The sequence below is a fragment of the Zonotrichia leucophrys genome, chromosome 8 (assembly GCF_028769735.1).
Source record: "Zonotrichia leucophrys gambelii isolate GWCS_2022_RI chromosome 8, RI_Zleu_2.0, whole genome shotgun sequence".
In the NCBI taxonomy this organism is placed as follows: domain Eukaryota; kingdom Metazoa; phylum Chordata; class Aves; order Passeriformes; family Passerellidae; genus Zonotrichia; species Zonotrichia leucophrys.
In genome coordinates, this window is record NC_088178.1 from 1,064,242 (window position 1) to 1,078,950 (window position 14,709).

At 52.9% G+C, this 14,709-nt stretch overlaps 1 protein-coding gene across 12 annotated transcripts in view; it reads left to right on the top strand.

Annotated features, from left to right (window-relative positions):
* Positions 1-14,709, top strand: part of LOC135450812 (myomegalin) — a 36,067-nt gene that overhangs the window by 13,435 nt on the left and 7,923 nt on the right. For 10 of the 12 annotated variants that reach the window (XM_064719327.1, XM_064719322.1, XM_064719323.1 and 7 more), the window contains 16 exons: positions 2,288-2,407; positions 3,911-4,030; positions 4,261-4,353; positions 4,446-4,661; positions 5,161-5,319; positions 5,657-5,770; positions 5,977-6,114; positions 6,396-6,575; positions 6,802-6,996; positions 7,264-7,407; positions 8,375-8,453; positions 8,935-9,023; positions 9,205-9,321; positions 9,727-9,864; positions 10,169-10,284; positions 10,842-10,969. In XM_064719327.1, coding sequence (XP_064575397.1) covers positions 2,288-2,407; positions 3,911-4,030; positions 4,261-4,353; positions 4,446-4,661; positions 5,161-5,319; positions 5,657-5,770; positions 5,977-6,114; positions 6,396-6,575; positions 6,802-6,996; positions 7,264-7,407; positions 8,375-8,453; positions 8,935-9,023; positions 9,205-9,321; positions 9,727-9,864; positions 10,169-10,284; positions 10,842-10,969 — 2,146 coding nt within the window. The remainder of the gene's footprint in view (positions 1-2,287; positions 2,408-3,910; positions 4,031-4,260; positions 4,354-4,445; positions 4,662-5,160; positions 5,320-5,656; positions 5,771-5,976; positions 6,115-6,395; positions 6,576-6,801; positions 6,997-7,263; positions 7,408-8,374; positions 8,454-8,934; positions 9,024-9,204; positions 9,322-9,726; positions 9,865-10,168; positions 10,285-10,841; positions 10,970-14,709) is intronic. The other 2 variants (XM_064719316.1, XM_064719319.1) reach the window with 1 other exon arrangement.

Sequence of the window (14,709 nt, forward strand, 5' to 3'; positions counted from 1 at the left end):
GGTGCCGAATTGCTCTTTAGCCGGCTCGCTGTCCCATCTGCTCGGGCGGTTCCCGGAGCTGTGCGCTTTTTGCCATAAAAGCCTGCTCGAGAAACGACGCTAGGGAGGAACGCAGGAAAACGAGTTTGGAGCACAAAGGCATCGCGCCGGCAGCCGAGGATGTGAACCAGGGCTCATTTGCTGATGGTTCTCACTGCTTGGGGTGTGTTTGCTGGGTAAAAATGGGATTTCTCTGAGCAGCGTGGCGTGTTTGCAGGTTGGCTTTGTGTCACACGTGGCCGTCCCCCTCTAGGAGCTGTGTTTTGAGGAGTTTCTGCAGCCTCTGCCATCCGACCGGCCCTGCCAGGATTTTATCCTGCGGGATTTTTCACTGCCGGTCCCTCGGTGTGACAGCAGCAGCTCTTCAGAGCAGGGTCTGGCTGAAGGGGGAAGGGCTTGATCCTTCGGATGGCTTGAAGAGCAAAAATGGGAAGGCAGATGCACACAGTAGGCTGAGTAGTTCTTGCACAAATGATTTTTCTTTCGGTTTGTAAAAGCAACACCCTTCCTATAAGTCAGGTGCTGCTGCTGTCCAGCGATTCCCGTGCATAAATGTGAAAGGAATATCTGGAATATATAGCACCACTCTTTAAATTTATGGAGCATTCTGGTGTCAGGGCGTGTGACCTTGTAGGTACCATCTTCCATTTCTTGAACCATCAATTCCTCCCCTTGCCCAGCACAGGGAGGTGGCACCAGAGGAGCCTTTGTGAGACGCTGCCGGCGGTGCCCTCCTGGCAGCCAGGCTCTGTGCTGGGCACTCTGAGCTCGGCAGGCTCAGAGAGTGCCCTGATTATCATTTTCAAAGTGTTCTCTTGGGTCAGTGTGTGCTGGGGCTGCTGGAGAGATTGGCAGTAAAATGCTGATGTTGGAGGAGTCGACATGGCTGCAGGCAGGCACGAGGGAGGCAGCTTAGGCTTTGGAACTTTGGAGATGGCTCTGCATTTCCCCTCTCTGCTCTTAGCTCTTGCCAGGTTTGCAGCCCTTTTTCTAATGTGAAAATTGAGGAAATGTGTTTTCCTTTTTCCCCCCTCTCTGTTTTAATCAGCCTTATTTCAAAATAAGCTGCTGTGACAGATTCCAGCAGTTCTCCCTGCCTCATCCAAAGCCTTCTGGCAGAGAAAATTTGTAATCACCACGACTGTAAGGATTCACTGAAATCCTAACAAAACATCAGGGTAAAGGGAGGTGTTACTTGTGTCTGTGAGAGGCACAGATCTGAGGGGGCTTCCCCACAGACAGCATTTCTGTGCCCACTGAGGATGAGGATCCAGCCTGACAGGGCTGATTGGAGCCGACTGCTCTGGGGCTGTGCTGCACTGCCTGGAGCCGGTGCTCCAAACAGCCCTGCCACGTTTCCACAGCCTCTGTGCTGCATCCAGCAGCCCTTTCCAGGGCTCCCACCTAGAGCAGGCACCAGTGCAGCCAGTCTTGTGTCATGATAATGTTCAGGAATGCTGAAGGAGCCCTGTGAGGGCTGCAGAGGCTGGCTGGGATGGAGTGCTGCCCTAAGGAGTTAACTCGCTGGGCGGGGGACAGCAGAATTGTAAGGAGGGATGACAAGGGATTAGTGTTGTGCTCAGCCAGCCGGCTCTGGCAGGCCACGTGGCACAAAGTGGGCTGTTTACATTCCCAATAAATGGGTATGTGTCATGAAAAAAAAAAAAATCTCAGCTGTGGCACTGAATTCGCTCCTGTTTGAGGAGCTGCAGGGAATTGTACACGGTGTGGGTGCTGGAGCATGGGAAGTGGTGAAGGAGAGCCCAGAAAATCACAAGTGGAGGGGTTCAGAGCAGGGGGTGACTGCTAGGAGCTGGTGGGAAGGATTGAAGGTTGTGGGCTTGATAAAGACACAGAACATGGGAACCATTTCAGTGTGGGTTTTGAGGCTTTTTTAAAATGCCAGCAGGGCACATGGGAAGGAGAGCAGGTTCAGGGATATGACTTAGCCCACAGATGGTGGTTAGAGCTAAACAAGCTGCTGGGCTCGTGGTGCAGCAGTGAGGGGAGACAGGGAGCCCAGTGAGAGCTTGGGGCACCAGGGCACTGGTGGAAATTGAGGCAGAGAGCTGCCAGGTGCCAGCCTGCCACCCAGGGAAGGGACACACGGGCAGAGTGATGTCTCAGAGCCGGTTAGCAAAGCACACAGGGCGTGTTTAAACCCTGCTGCAGGGTTGACAGCTGAAGGGAAGAAGCCAGTGCAGGAGTTGGGCTGTTGTCTCATGTTTCCCTGTGTTTCTCCTTGCAGAATTTGCAGCATGAAGGGCAGCAGGCAGCTCCAGGCAGCGCTGCAGCAGGGGAGCACGTGGCCGATGTGCGTGCAGCAGAGCTGCAGGGCAAACTCCAGCACTCTGAAGCTGCCAACAAGGTATTTGTCCATGGAGAGCACATCCAGTGCTGGGAGTCTGATGTGGTTAGTGTCAGAGGGTGCCTCCTGGTACCTGCACCTCCCTCCCAGCAAGGGTGTGTGATTCTCAGGGCTGTTGTCTGTCAGATTCAATTAAAAGCATTTACTTTTTTTTTTCCTGCAGCTGGGCTGTGTAAATTTTTCATATTTAATTTTGCAAATCATTATTTTGAAGGAACTTTGCACTTGCTGTGTAAATGTTCCATATTTAATTTTGCAAATCATTATTTTAGAGGAACTTTGCACTTGCCTGGTGAGCCTTCCAGGAGCTGGTGAAGGAGATGCACAGGGCTGTTTCCTGTCTCTTGGATTTGCATGGGCTGAGCCTGGTGTAGGAGAGGGAGTCCTGGTTTCATTTCTGTTTAAATACTTGGGAAAGAAACATGTATCTGAGTTCTCTTGAGGCAGATCAATACTAACACATGCAGAGAAGGGTATATGTTCTTAATTATGCTCTTGAATTCTATATCCTCTGGAAAAATCCTCACATTAAATGTTGGGGAAAAAATTGGGATGGAATATTTATTTAAATCTGGGGATGGCCATGAAGTGCTGCAGCTACCTGGGCTGCAAAGCTTGATGGAAATAGAGACCCAGGGCTCAGCTAGAAGAGTTTAAACAGGTTAGGGGGTGTGTCAGGTCAGAGATAACAGGACAGGTGTGTCAACAGATGAACAGCAGGAGGAAATTATGTGGCAGCACCAGCTCCAACTCCAGAAGCTGAGTCCTGAGTAAGCTCATAGGAAGAGGTGTATCATCCAACTTTGAGAATGTCAACAGGCAGCATGTTTAAAAATGCTAATGAGCACTTGTTTAACTGCACAACATGTCCTCTGTCCTGAGCTTTATGGTGAAAGCAGCAAACTGTCCTGAAACTGAGTGGGTAGTGTTCTCTTTAGGGTGAGACCATCAAAGGCAAAGGTTTCTCAGGTTATAAACCAGCCATGGAGACTGCTGAGAGGTTCCTGGCAGTGGCCAGGGTCTTTTGTGCTGAAGCCAGAACTTAATGCTAAATAAGCCACTGATTTGATCAGTGAATGTGTAGCTTCTTCATGCAGATATTTTTCATTCAGATTTCTGGGAGGATTTTGGGCTGAAGCAGCCCCTTTCCTTTTGAGTAAAGAGAAACAAATGATAGGAACTGGGAGGGAGGGCTGTGGGGCAGCCTGAGTGAGGCTCTCCTGGGGTATGTGGGAGGCAGTATGGTCTGTGAACCCAAAGCTGGAACCTCTGCCCTGCACTGAGGCAGCAGAAGCACTGCAGTAAGTGCTGTGAAGGGCCTTTGTGTTTACTCACAGGTCTCCACCCAGCTCCAACAGGATTTACAGACTCTAGAGGGAGCCATGTTGATCTCGATGTGGTCAACACCAGGGCTGTATGGAGTAAGGAGTGTAAGGAGTCTTAAGGGTGTTTACACAGAGCATTAAGCAGGATTAAATAAACCCAACCTATTTCTGTCTTCAGTTGTTACAGGAAAAGCTGAATGAATTGAATTTTGAATTAAAATCTGCTCAAGAAACAACACAAAGGCAGGATCGTACAATCCAGAGTCTGAATGAGGCCCTGAAGAGCAAAGAGAGTAAGGTAATAGTTCAGGGTGGTGCTCCCAAAACCAGGGAATTCTGTTCCAGCCCTGTGGGCAGTGCCTGAGAAGGAATGCTTGAGCCACTGCTTGGCATCCTGCACCTCACTAAATTATTTCTTGCAAAGCCTCTTTCATGTGGTGCTGAGGTGTCGTAATGCAGGCTGGAGGCTTGGGATGGGAGAGTTTGTGCTTGCTTTGCCACTGACTGGGTTTGCTGTGCTGGGCTCAGACAGAGGAGCTGTACCACATCATCGAAGGGCAGAATGAGACCATGGCCAAGCTGCGGGACATGTTACACAGAAACCATCTGGGCCAGCAGCAGGTATGTCCTGGAAAGCCTCACATACATCAGGTGTTTAAATCCTTCATGTGAAGAGAATCTCTTGAGTTTCTGTGCACCCTGCTTTTTGGTAGGTGTCAGAGAGCCCACTGTCACCCCAGGAGCAGCAAATGTCACCGCTCGACCTTCAGAACGCCCTTTTCTGCATCAAGCTGGAGGTGCAGAAACTGAAGAGAGCTCAGCGCCAGAAGGAGCATCAGCTGGCTGAAGCCAAGAGAGCAACCCAGCTCCTGGAGACCACAGTCCATGAGGAGGAGCAGCAGAAAGAGGCAACCTGGAAACACAACCAGGTGTGACAGGCACTTAGCCTGGAAGTTTCTGGGTTTGCATGACTGAGGAGCACTGAGGTGATCAATGCTCTGCTCTTGTTCATAATTTCTGCTGACAGCAGACTGGGCACAATTGCCTAACCCCTTGTCACATGTGTGGCAGGGAAAATTCTCCAGCCTCCTCAGTGTCATAGCTGAGGATTAAGAATCAGCAAAGACCCTTGATAGTGGGTTTGTTGTCACTTGTACATCACTGGCTGGTGCAAATGTCCCATCTCTTTTTGTGATGTTCATGTTCCCTGCTGCACAGCTTAGCTGTGATTGACTAAAGCTCTGCCTGTGGCCAGAGCAAGGGGTTTAGATGGATGGATACCCTGGGCAATGAAATAAATTCAAGCACCATGGCAGTGTGTTTTGAGATGTGAAAGTTGTAGCATTGCAGATAGCTATTCTCAGACTGGCCTACTGTTTATGGTTGTGTTGAGGATTGAATTCCAAGGTATTTGCCTTTTCCTTGCAGGAGCTGCGTGCTGTGGTACAACAGCTGCAGGCAGAGCTGCAGGACAAGGCTCAGCAGCTCCAGACTTTGGAGTGGGAGAAAAGCCGTGAGCTGCAGGCCCAGGAGCAGAGAGTTCAGCGTTTGACTCAGCAGCTGGCTCACAAGGAGCAGCTTCTGCAGGTGAGATCAGCAAAAAGATCTGACTTGAGCATAATTAAATGGAGTCCCTGATCCTGCTTTGGTGTTTGGCCATGCAAAAGTCTGTCTGTAGCTTTCGTGCATGTCCTTTGAAGAAAGGAAGGAAGGAGAGGGCTTCTGGGCCCCCAGGGTGAGAAGTAAGGCACAGGTATCCAGCCCCAGCAATGCCTGGTGAGCCCTGGCAGGGCTAGTCAGCCATCCCCAGGTGCTGGGACTGCCACCCTTTAATGTGGAGGAAGTTATCCCTGTGTGCTGCCCTTGGGATGGGGGAGGTTTCTGTACTGTCAGTTGTACTAGGGGGCGTGTGTCTGACCTCTAGGAGTCCAGGGAGCTCCTGCAATGCCAGCAAAGCTTGGAGAAGAGCCCTGCAGCCATGAATGCCATGTTGGAGAAGCTGCAGCAGCGTGTCAGCGACAGGGATGCTGCTCTGGAGGTGAGCACATGTTGCAGGCAGTGTTTCAGCTGTCCCTGAGGCTCAGCCTTTGGGTTACCATCGGCCCAGGCTGACCAGGGGTGACCGTATCTTCTGCATGCCCTTCATGGCTCGTCCCCCTGGCAGGGGGAGCTGAAGTCCAACATACAGAGTGTTGGCTGCAGAGCCCCATGCCCCCATTGTGAATGATGCCCTCTGTCACCCAGAGAGCAGTAGATGAGAAGTTCTGTGCCCTGGAGAAGAAGGAGCAGGAGCTGCAGCAGCTGCGCGTGTCCATGCGGGAGCGCGGCAGCGACCTGGACAGGCTGCGCAGTGTCCTCTGCAGCAACGAGGCCACCATCCACGTGAGTGCTGGGCCTGCCCAGCCCAGCAGGGCTCTGGGGATGGGGTGTCACACACACCTTCCTGTCAGCGCTCTGGGGACAGTGTCTGCAGGTGTTTGGCTTCCTCTGGCCTTGTGGTGGGGCAGGTTCCTGGCGCACTCTTGTTTGGGCTGGGCAGAGAGGCCACCTGGAGCAGATGGGTGAATGTGTGTGACTCTGCTAGCAGTAGAGAATTTCCAGTTTTGCTTAATTCGGGATTAAGTTTGTGTCCCTGCTTGAGCTGCTTCTCTTGTGGTACTCAGAGCCTGGAGAGCCTCCTGAAAGCCAAAACCCTGGAACTGGAGCAGGTCTCAGCAACCTGCCAAAACCTCCGCTGGCTCAAAGAGGAGATTGAAGCCAAATCTGGCAGCAGGCAGAAGGAACAGGAGGGGATCATCCAACAGCTGCAGACCTGCCTGCATGACAGGAACAAGGAAGTGGAGGTAAGGCCTTAGCTTGGCTTCCTGAGCCTTCAGTTTGTCCATGGAGAGAGTGGTGCCAAAGCAGAGGCTGCTGCTGCCTCACCTGAAGCTGTGCTCAGCGTTTGAAGGCTGGCTGCTTCTGGCACTTGAGCGTACCTGTGCCTGCTGACACTGCTCCCTCAGCTGCACCCAGCTGGAGAGTCCTTGCACAGCTCCCAGTCTCACTCCTTTCCTCCCCCTTGCTCAGGAGCTCACAGCAACCCTGCTGTGCAAGCTGGGCCCCGGGCAGAGTGAGGTGGCAGAGGAGCTGTGCCTGCGCCTCCAGCACAAGGAGAAGATGCTGCAGGATCTCCTCAGTGACCGCAACCGGCAAACCGTGGAGCACGATGCTGAAATTCGGGAGCTGCTGCAGGCTCTGAGCACCAAGGAGCAGCAGAGCAGAGTGAGTTTGGTGCAGTGCCACAGTGGGAGGCTGAGGTGGGTGCCACTGACTGTTGTTAAGCAAAGAGACGCCCTGGAGTGGACTGAGAACGGAGCAGAGCTGGGAGGGCTGCACTGGAGTGAGTGTGAGGGGCCAGGAGCTGGTTTGCAGAGCACTTGGAGTCTCCAGTGACACATGAATATTGAGGTGGTTTCCTTAGTCTCTGAAGAAGAGGGACTAGGACCCTCACCCTGGTCATGGCCCCATCCCTATTTTCCTCTCAATCAGGTGGCTGCAGAGAAGATGGCACAGGCTTTGGCTGAAAGGAGCAGTGAGCTACAGCTGCTGCGCCAGCACGTGTTGGGGAAGGACCCTGCTGGGACCCAGTCAGCTGGTGCCAGGCCACTGAAGCAGGACAAACAACCCATACAAGTAAGAATCATGCACTGTGTTCCTCTGCCTGTGGCCTTGTGGCTTCAGAAAGAGCTGATTGCCACAGAAAGACGTAGGAGAGAGAAGAGCACCACAGAGAATGATAGAAATGAAAGTGGGATTACCAAAAAGTCTTCCTTTAGGAGAAGGAGAAACTGAGGAGCAGGAATGCTGCCTGAGTGTTCTGATCTTGATTTCACCAGCCTTTGTCACTCAGTGTCTCTTTTTGTTTTGATGGAGCAGTAATTGAATCCCTGGGGCACATGAGAGTATGAAAGACATGCACCCTTTGACCTTGTAGCATTGACCCACTCCTTCCTTGGGCTGGGCTGCCTTGCTGTATTGTAATCCCCTCCCTGACATTGTCACATTCTGGAGGGGACAAGAGAGCTAAATTTAGGTCTCACTAATTCTTGGCAGAGCCTGCTGGCTGTTTGCTGTCTCTTCCACAATTGGAGTTGGTATTTTTAAAGCAGCTTTGCTAAAAGCCCCGTTGAGGCTGAGCACAGCTCCAAGGCTGCATATGCCATGGCTCCTACTTGAGCAGCTGTTAATGGTTTACTGATGAGCTGACTTGTTGAATGTTTTCAGGCAGCTGTAAACAGGTTTCTATTCCCAGCTCTAGAGACTTCCAGGGATGTGTTTTCCTTCCTGCATGGTCTCTTTGGGCCACAGCTGAGATAAAGATGAGTTGAAAGATGGTCTTGCTGCAATTGATGAAACCTGTTTAATCTTTACTGTGAAGACACTTGCTGCCAGTGCCAAATAAAACAAGGCCAGTGCCCTCTTCCCCACAAGTACAACTTCTGGGTGCAACTCACTTGTTCCTACTGCCAGGCTACATCCCCTTCATTGTTTGTTCACATTTGAGAGGTGTTAGCACAACAGCCAGCAGCTTTGCTGCAGTCCTGGAGTTCTGGGGAAGCTGTGTGTTCCCCATGAAAATGCAAACCTTTTATGTTCTCAGGAGATACTGCAAAGAGCTTATGGAGCTACAGTCATTGCTGCATCCCCACAGGAAGACAGCAGCTGCAGGACAGAGGGAGGTGAGTGTGGGACAGCATCTTTTGAGGTCCCCACATATGACCAGGGCTTTCTGCTGTGGGGGAAACATGATTACATAAAACTGTGGAAGAGTAGAGAACTTTGAACAAGAGAGTTTTGAAATAAAGCTCTGCCTGTCTTCTGGGTGATGTCTGAGGATGGGAGTAAGGGAAAGAGAAAGCTGCTGTTGGGTTTGAGGTGAGGAGTTTCTGCTCAGAGATCTGATGCTGCCCGCTGGACAGTTTTTGACTTTGTTTCAGGCTGAGCTGAGACAAATGTGTAACTGTTTTGGGACCAGGATGTTGCCATTGCTTTCAGCTGCTGTTGAAAGACCAAGCAAGGAAGAAAAGCATTTACTGAGAAACAGTGTGATAGGGAGCACAAGCACCAGGGCCCTGTCTTGCCAGAGAGGGATTATTGTGTGTGATCCTGGGGTCTGAGCTGGCACACGGTGTTCCTGCAGTAACCAAGCTGTCTTTGCAGGTACAATGTCAGCAGCAGAGCTGGAGAAGGATCTTGTCAATGCCAAAGAGGAGCTGGAGCTAATGGCAAAGAAGGAAAGGGAAAGCAGGGTGAGCTTGTGATGGAGCCTGTGCTGATCTCCTTTGCTTTTGGGAGACCTTAGGGCTGCCCCTCACTGGAGGTTTTGGACCCTGCTGTTGTGAGGGTGCCCCAGTGAGAAATGGGGGGCAGTGTCCTGCAGGGGGGTGTTGGCTCTCAGCAGTCTCTGAGGGGCTTCTCTTCCCTCTGCAGCGGGAGCTCTCTGCTCTCCAGTCTGTCCTGGCCACACAGGAGGAGGAGCTGCAGGTGCAGGCCTCAGATATTGAGTCCTTGACCAGAACCATCCAGATGAAAGAGGACCTAATCAAGGTGAGGTGTGCTGGAGTTCCACCTGGGAATGCTGCAGAGGAGTCTCTTTGTTCCCCACATCCTCAGAGCAGTGTGGCTGGCTATACCAGATGCTATTGCTGCTGGTTTGCCTACAGCTCTCTGGGTTCCTTTGGCCAGAAGGCAAAGGCCCCAAACCCCCAGACTGTTCTTATTTGGTGTTTCAAGCCCTTTAATCAGAGTGCACCCCTCTTGGTTCTTACTGAGCACTCTGGTCTGTGCCTAATCCACTCTCAGTGCTCTGGCATTTTTTCCTTTGAAGACCTGGATCTTTCCAAACACTGGAAACTTCTGGCAGTTGCATTCCAGGGAGGTTTGCAAAGGTGCAGCTGTCTTTGTTACTGATCCCTTCCTCACTGAGCTCTCCTGCTGTTTGTTGGGTTTCAGGACCTGCAGATGCAGCTGGTGGATCCTGAAGAAATTCCAGCCATGGAAAGGCTGACACAAGAAGTGCTGGTGCTTCGGGAGAAAGTGGCCATGGCAGAGTCCCAAGGACAGGAGGCTGCTGGAAACAGAAGGCAACAGGTAATGTGCCAGTGGGTCAGGCTTGGGTGTGTTTGTGTTTCTGCTGGCACTCAGGTATGAGGCTTTGTTTTCAGCCAGGATGTGCTTGTTCTTGGAAGCTGGCTGTGTGTGGTTGTGGGAATACAGAGGAGAAGATCAGCTTGCTTTAGCACTTGTCCAAAGAGCAGAGGCTTTTGGGAGTCCAGGGATGACATGGACACAAGCAAGAGAGGAAGGGGAACCCCCAGTTTGTCAGGGACAGCTAGATAACCTCCTTTGGCTTCTGTCTCTGTTTAAGAGCTGCACCTTGTCTCTTCTCTCCAAGCAGTTGTTACTGATGCTGGAAGGGCTGGTGGCAGAGAGGAATCGCTTAAATGAGGCTCTCCAGGCAGAGAGGCAGCTCTATGGCAGCCTGGTGAAGTTTCACACACACCCAGACAGGTAAGTGAGGCTGCCTTGCCTCTGTGCTGCCCTGGAGGGACTCTAGGCAAAGGATCAGCCAAATGCCTCTTTGAGACTCCAAGTTTTAGGCTGCCTTTTTCCCTTGAAGGAGCTGCACTGTGTGGCTTTAATGGCACCCTAAACTCCCCCCATTGCCATGAGATTTCCATCTCTGTTCTTGACTTATCTTTTCCCAGCTCAGTTTCCCACCCACACTTGGCCACCTTTCAGAGACTGCTGTCAAATTCTCAGCCAACTGTTGGGTTGATAAGGATCCCTCTAGGTGCTTATCCAGGCAGTGGCCTGTCCCCTGATTTAATCCCCTGCCCTTCACAGGGCTGCAGCCTCTGGGATATTTGAGCTACCTGATAGCCAGGGAGCACATAAGTGGAGTGCTTGGGAAAGTACTGCAGAACAGCTGCGATTGCAGGCCCCTGCCGCGGGCTGGGGCCTTTTTTGGGGGTGGCTGTGCTCCGGGGAGCTTGGAGGTGAGGCAGGAGGTGACTGAGCCTGGCTCGGTGTCCGAGGGCGGGGCCGGTCTAACCCTCTTCCCTCAGCGCTGCGAGAGACCACGCCCTGCAGGTGGAGCTGGAAGGGGTCCACGAGCTGCGGGGACGGCTGGAAGAAGCCCTTGGAAGAAGCTTGGAGTGTTTGAGCAGGCTGGAGCCGCAGGGCGCCATAGGAGGTGGGGAACAGGAGCGTGTGACAGTCGTACCCCAGCATGCCTTCTGAGCACTGGCCCGCCTGCTGCCACGGAAACGGTTCACTAACCTGTGTCACTGACTGAGCTCTGGTACTTGCTGTGGTACGATAGAACTGGTGCAGGGCTTCTGTTGTTGGTTTCTTTTTGAGCTGCTTTGGAAACGGCGATCAGTGCAATCCACCTGTGTCTCGTGTACGTTCCTGTCTGACCCACCCTGGTGGCCACTGATGTATTTGCACATTCAAATCATTCCATTTTAGTTATTCCCCTCTAGCTCCCTTCTTTTGCAACCACCATGGGCCAAATAAAGATTCCCTATCTCTGAAGGAAACACCAGATGTTTTCTATCATCTCCCAAGTGCATGAGTGTGAGTTTTTGTATTCCCTCACCATTTTTCTTACCCAGTGACACCCACCCCTTGGGTTGATGGTGGCTGGCCCAAAGGGAGACAGTGAATATGGAAAAGTGTGTTCCAGAGATGAGAATTCAAGACCTGGGGACACTTGCCTGGGCCTTTTACACAAGACTTGAGTGTAGAACCAGCAATTCAGTTTATGCTTAAACCAAATCCTACTCCAGTGTTCATGAATTTACTGACTGGCTTTTTTTTCCTAATTGTAAGTAGTTTCAACCTAACTTGTGAGTGCCTTCATGGGAGAGTTTTCTCCTCTTTTAGACAGATGGTTTGGGGGGACTGAGACCTGTCCCTGCTCCCAGGGTCTGGGCTGGGTCTGCTCCCTTACTCAAACATGTACATATCCCTTACATGCTCCACGTGCCCCTTGGGCCATGGACCCTATTTCTGAGGTGTCTGTCCCCCTTGGCACCACTGCATTCCTTTTCCAGGCCCTCTTCCACCTTCTCTGGGAATGTGGGAGCTGGTGTGAAAGCTGAAAAACAGTAGCAACAACCCTGCAAGCATCAGGGCTTCCCATGCACAGTGGGCTGTGGATCTGCTGTCTTGTACTCATTTCTCAGGATGGCAGGAGCAAATTTTGCAGCTCTGAGCATCTGTTTGTGCTTGCTGGGGAGGCTGAGCTAGGGGCAGGCAGAGCAGAAGAGCTCTGTGGTGCTGGGCTGCACACCTGCACTGAGCCTGCTCTGCTGCATGGCTCCCTGCAACTGCTTCAGCTGGCACCACGTGTGCCTTGTGCTGCCCTGGGGGCTTCTCCTCCCTGTGCCCCATGGGGCTGGGAGGCAGCCGAGCTCCCCTTGGCACCCAGCAGGGCAGCACTGCCCCTGTGGCTCAAAGGGACACAGCTGGCAGCTGCTGGGCAGCTCTGGACTTCGTTAGCTTTTCCTTTCTTTGTTTCATCTCATTCCCTTCTTCTCGCTTCTCCGTGTAGCACCATCTTCTCTTCATCCTTTTGCTTCTCACGTTGTAGAAGCCTTTGTGTCCCTGTTCTTACCTTTCCATTGTCCCCCTGCCATCCTGGCACTGATGCCCAGCTGGTCCCTTGGGTGCCATGGAGCCCAGGGCCCAGCCCAGACTCATTGGCACGGCCTGAGAGGAGTCTTGGCTGGTGCTCAGGCACCTCCCTTCTCCCCTGTGTGTTTGGCTGTTCCCTTAGGGGCAGTGTTATTCTAGGCTCATGCCCCCCAGCTTTTCTGGCCTCTTATCTCTGATAGTCTTGGCTGAGCATTCCCTGCCTGAGCTCACCCTCTGTCAAACTGTGCAGTGCTTTGTGCTGTCTCCTAGCTCCTTGTGGAAGTCATTCCTTCCTCTCTGAACTTCCCTGAGGACCTTGCTTCCTGTCCCTTGTCCCCAGCAGTGTGAAGGCTCCTGTGCAGCCCTGTACCCGAGTGTCCTGTGCACAATTTGCAAGCATGTAACTAATCCTGTGTGCCTCCAGGCTGGGCTGAGAGCCTGAGGAGTGTGTGGGAAAGCAGAGCTGTGGCTGCATCTCTTGTCTCCTGTGCTGGTGGCACACAGAGCTGAGCAGCCCGGTGTGCTCCTGCTGTGGTGGGAGCTCAAGCACATGGTGATCATCCAGGGCAAGCTGCCCTGTGTGCACACATCTCTGCTCCTCAGCCGGCTCCCTGCTCTGCCCCTTGCTTTTAGTTGGGTTTGGGGTCCTTTTTCCTTGAGAATTGCGCTCCCTTTTACTCAGCCCCGGAGCGCTGGGAGCCGTGTGGAGCTGTGGGCGGTGGTGAGAAGGATGCTGTGTCCTGGCACAAGGGCTGGTTCTCAGAGCAGCTGTGTGTCCCTGCTGTGGTCCCTCAGCCACGGTGACCCAAAGAGAGCCTTGTGGTGGCCCTCAGCCCTCAGCAAAGTCTGCGGCCGACGGTCTGATCCCCTCACCCGTCAGGCACTGGTGCCGCCCCGGCTGCTTCAGCCGCCGGCACGTTCTGGTTCTGTCCCCGGGGCTCCTGGCTGAGCTCTGGCTGTGCCGAGTGCCGCCTACAGGAGCTGCTGCTTCCCTGCGCTGCTGCTGCCGCCGAGCCATTCGCTCCCAGAACCGCATTTCTCCTTGTGTGGCAGTGATGGCTGTCCCTGCTCCCCGGGACAGTGATGGCTGTCCTTGTGTGGCAGTGATGGCTGTCCCTGCTCCCCGGGACAGTGATGGCTGTCCTTGTGTGGCAGTGATGGCTGTCCCTGCTCCCCGGGACAGTGATGGCTGTCCTTGTGTGGCAGTGATGGCTGTCCCTGCTCACTGGGACACGGCTGCTTCCCTGGACAGGCTCCACCGTGCAGGGTGGTATCTAGCCAGGTTCAGCAGTGGGGTGCCCCCACGTTTTCGCAGCCTCGTGGCACACAGGGGTCTCCTGAGCGTGTCCCCAGCTATGAGCACAGTGCAAACGCCTGCCCTGCTGCAAGGCACCTTCCTGGCTGCTCCTTGGCTATTCCTCCTGAGAGCCAGATGCGTCCCTGCTGGCTTCTCCTTCAGCAGGGATGCTTGGCATCTCTCCTGACAGCATCTCTCTGTGCTCCCCTGCTCTGTGTTCTGCCTTGCCTGGCAGCTCCAGAGTTGATGGATTTGGCCACAGGCAGAGCAGTTACCTCTCCTTTGGTGCACAGGCAGCTGTGGAACCTGGCCCTGCACAGCTCTAGGGGACAGTCTTGGGCCCTGTGTAAACATCTCTCCCCTGGGGACAGGAGGGATTTGTGACAGTGTTCACAGGGATCTTAGGACGAGGGAAGAGACGAGGATCTGACTCCATGTTTCAGAAGGCTTGATTTATTATTTTATGATATATTAAAACATCTAAAAGAACAGAAGAAAAGGTTTCATCAGAAGGCTAGCTAAGAATAGAAAAAGAAGGAATGATAACAAAGGCTTGTGGCTTGGACAGAGAGTCTGAGCCAGCTGACTGTGATTGGCCATTAATTAGAAACAACCACATGAGACCAATCACAGATGCACCTGTTGCATTCCACAGCAGCAGATAATCAATGTTTACATTTTGTTCCTGAGGCCTGCCAGCTTCTCAGGAGGAAAAATCCTAAGGAAAGGATTTTTCATAAAAGATGTCTGTGACAGGGATTGGGGATACAGCCGTGTCCCAGCTGCCCAGACAAGGGGCTCGAGTCCTCACCCAGGCTTTGGCACCAAGGGCACAGGAGCAGAGCTGTGTGCAAGCAGAAGAGCGTGACCCCAGCTCTGCCCAAGCTCTCTGTGCACATGTAGGGACACAAGTGTCCCTTTAGCTCTGCCAAGCCAGCACAGGGCTTGCAGGGAGCCCCAGGCCATGCCTGGCAGCACGGCTTGGGCACTGAGGG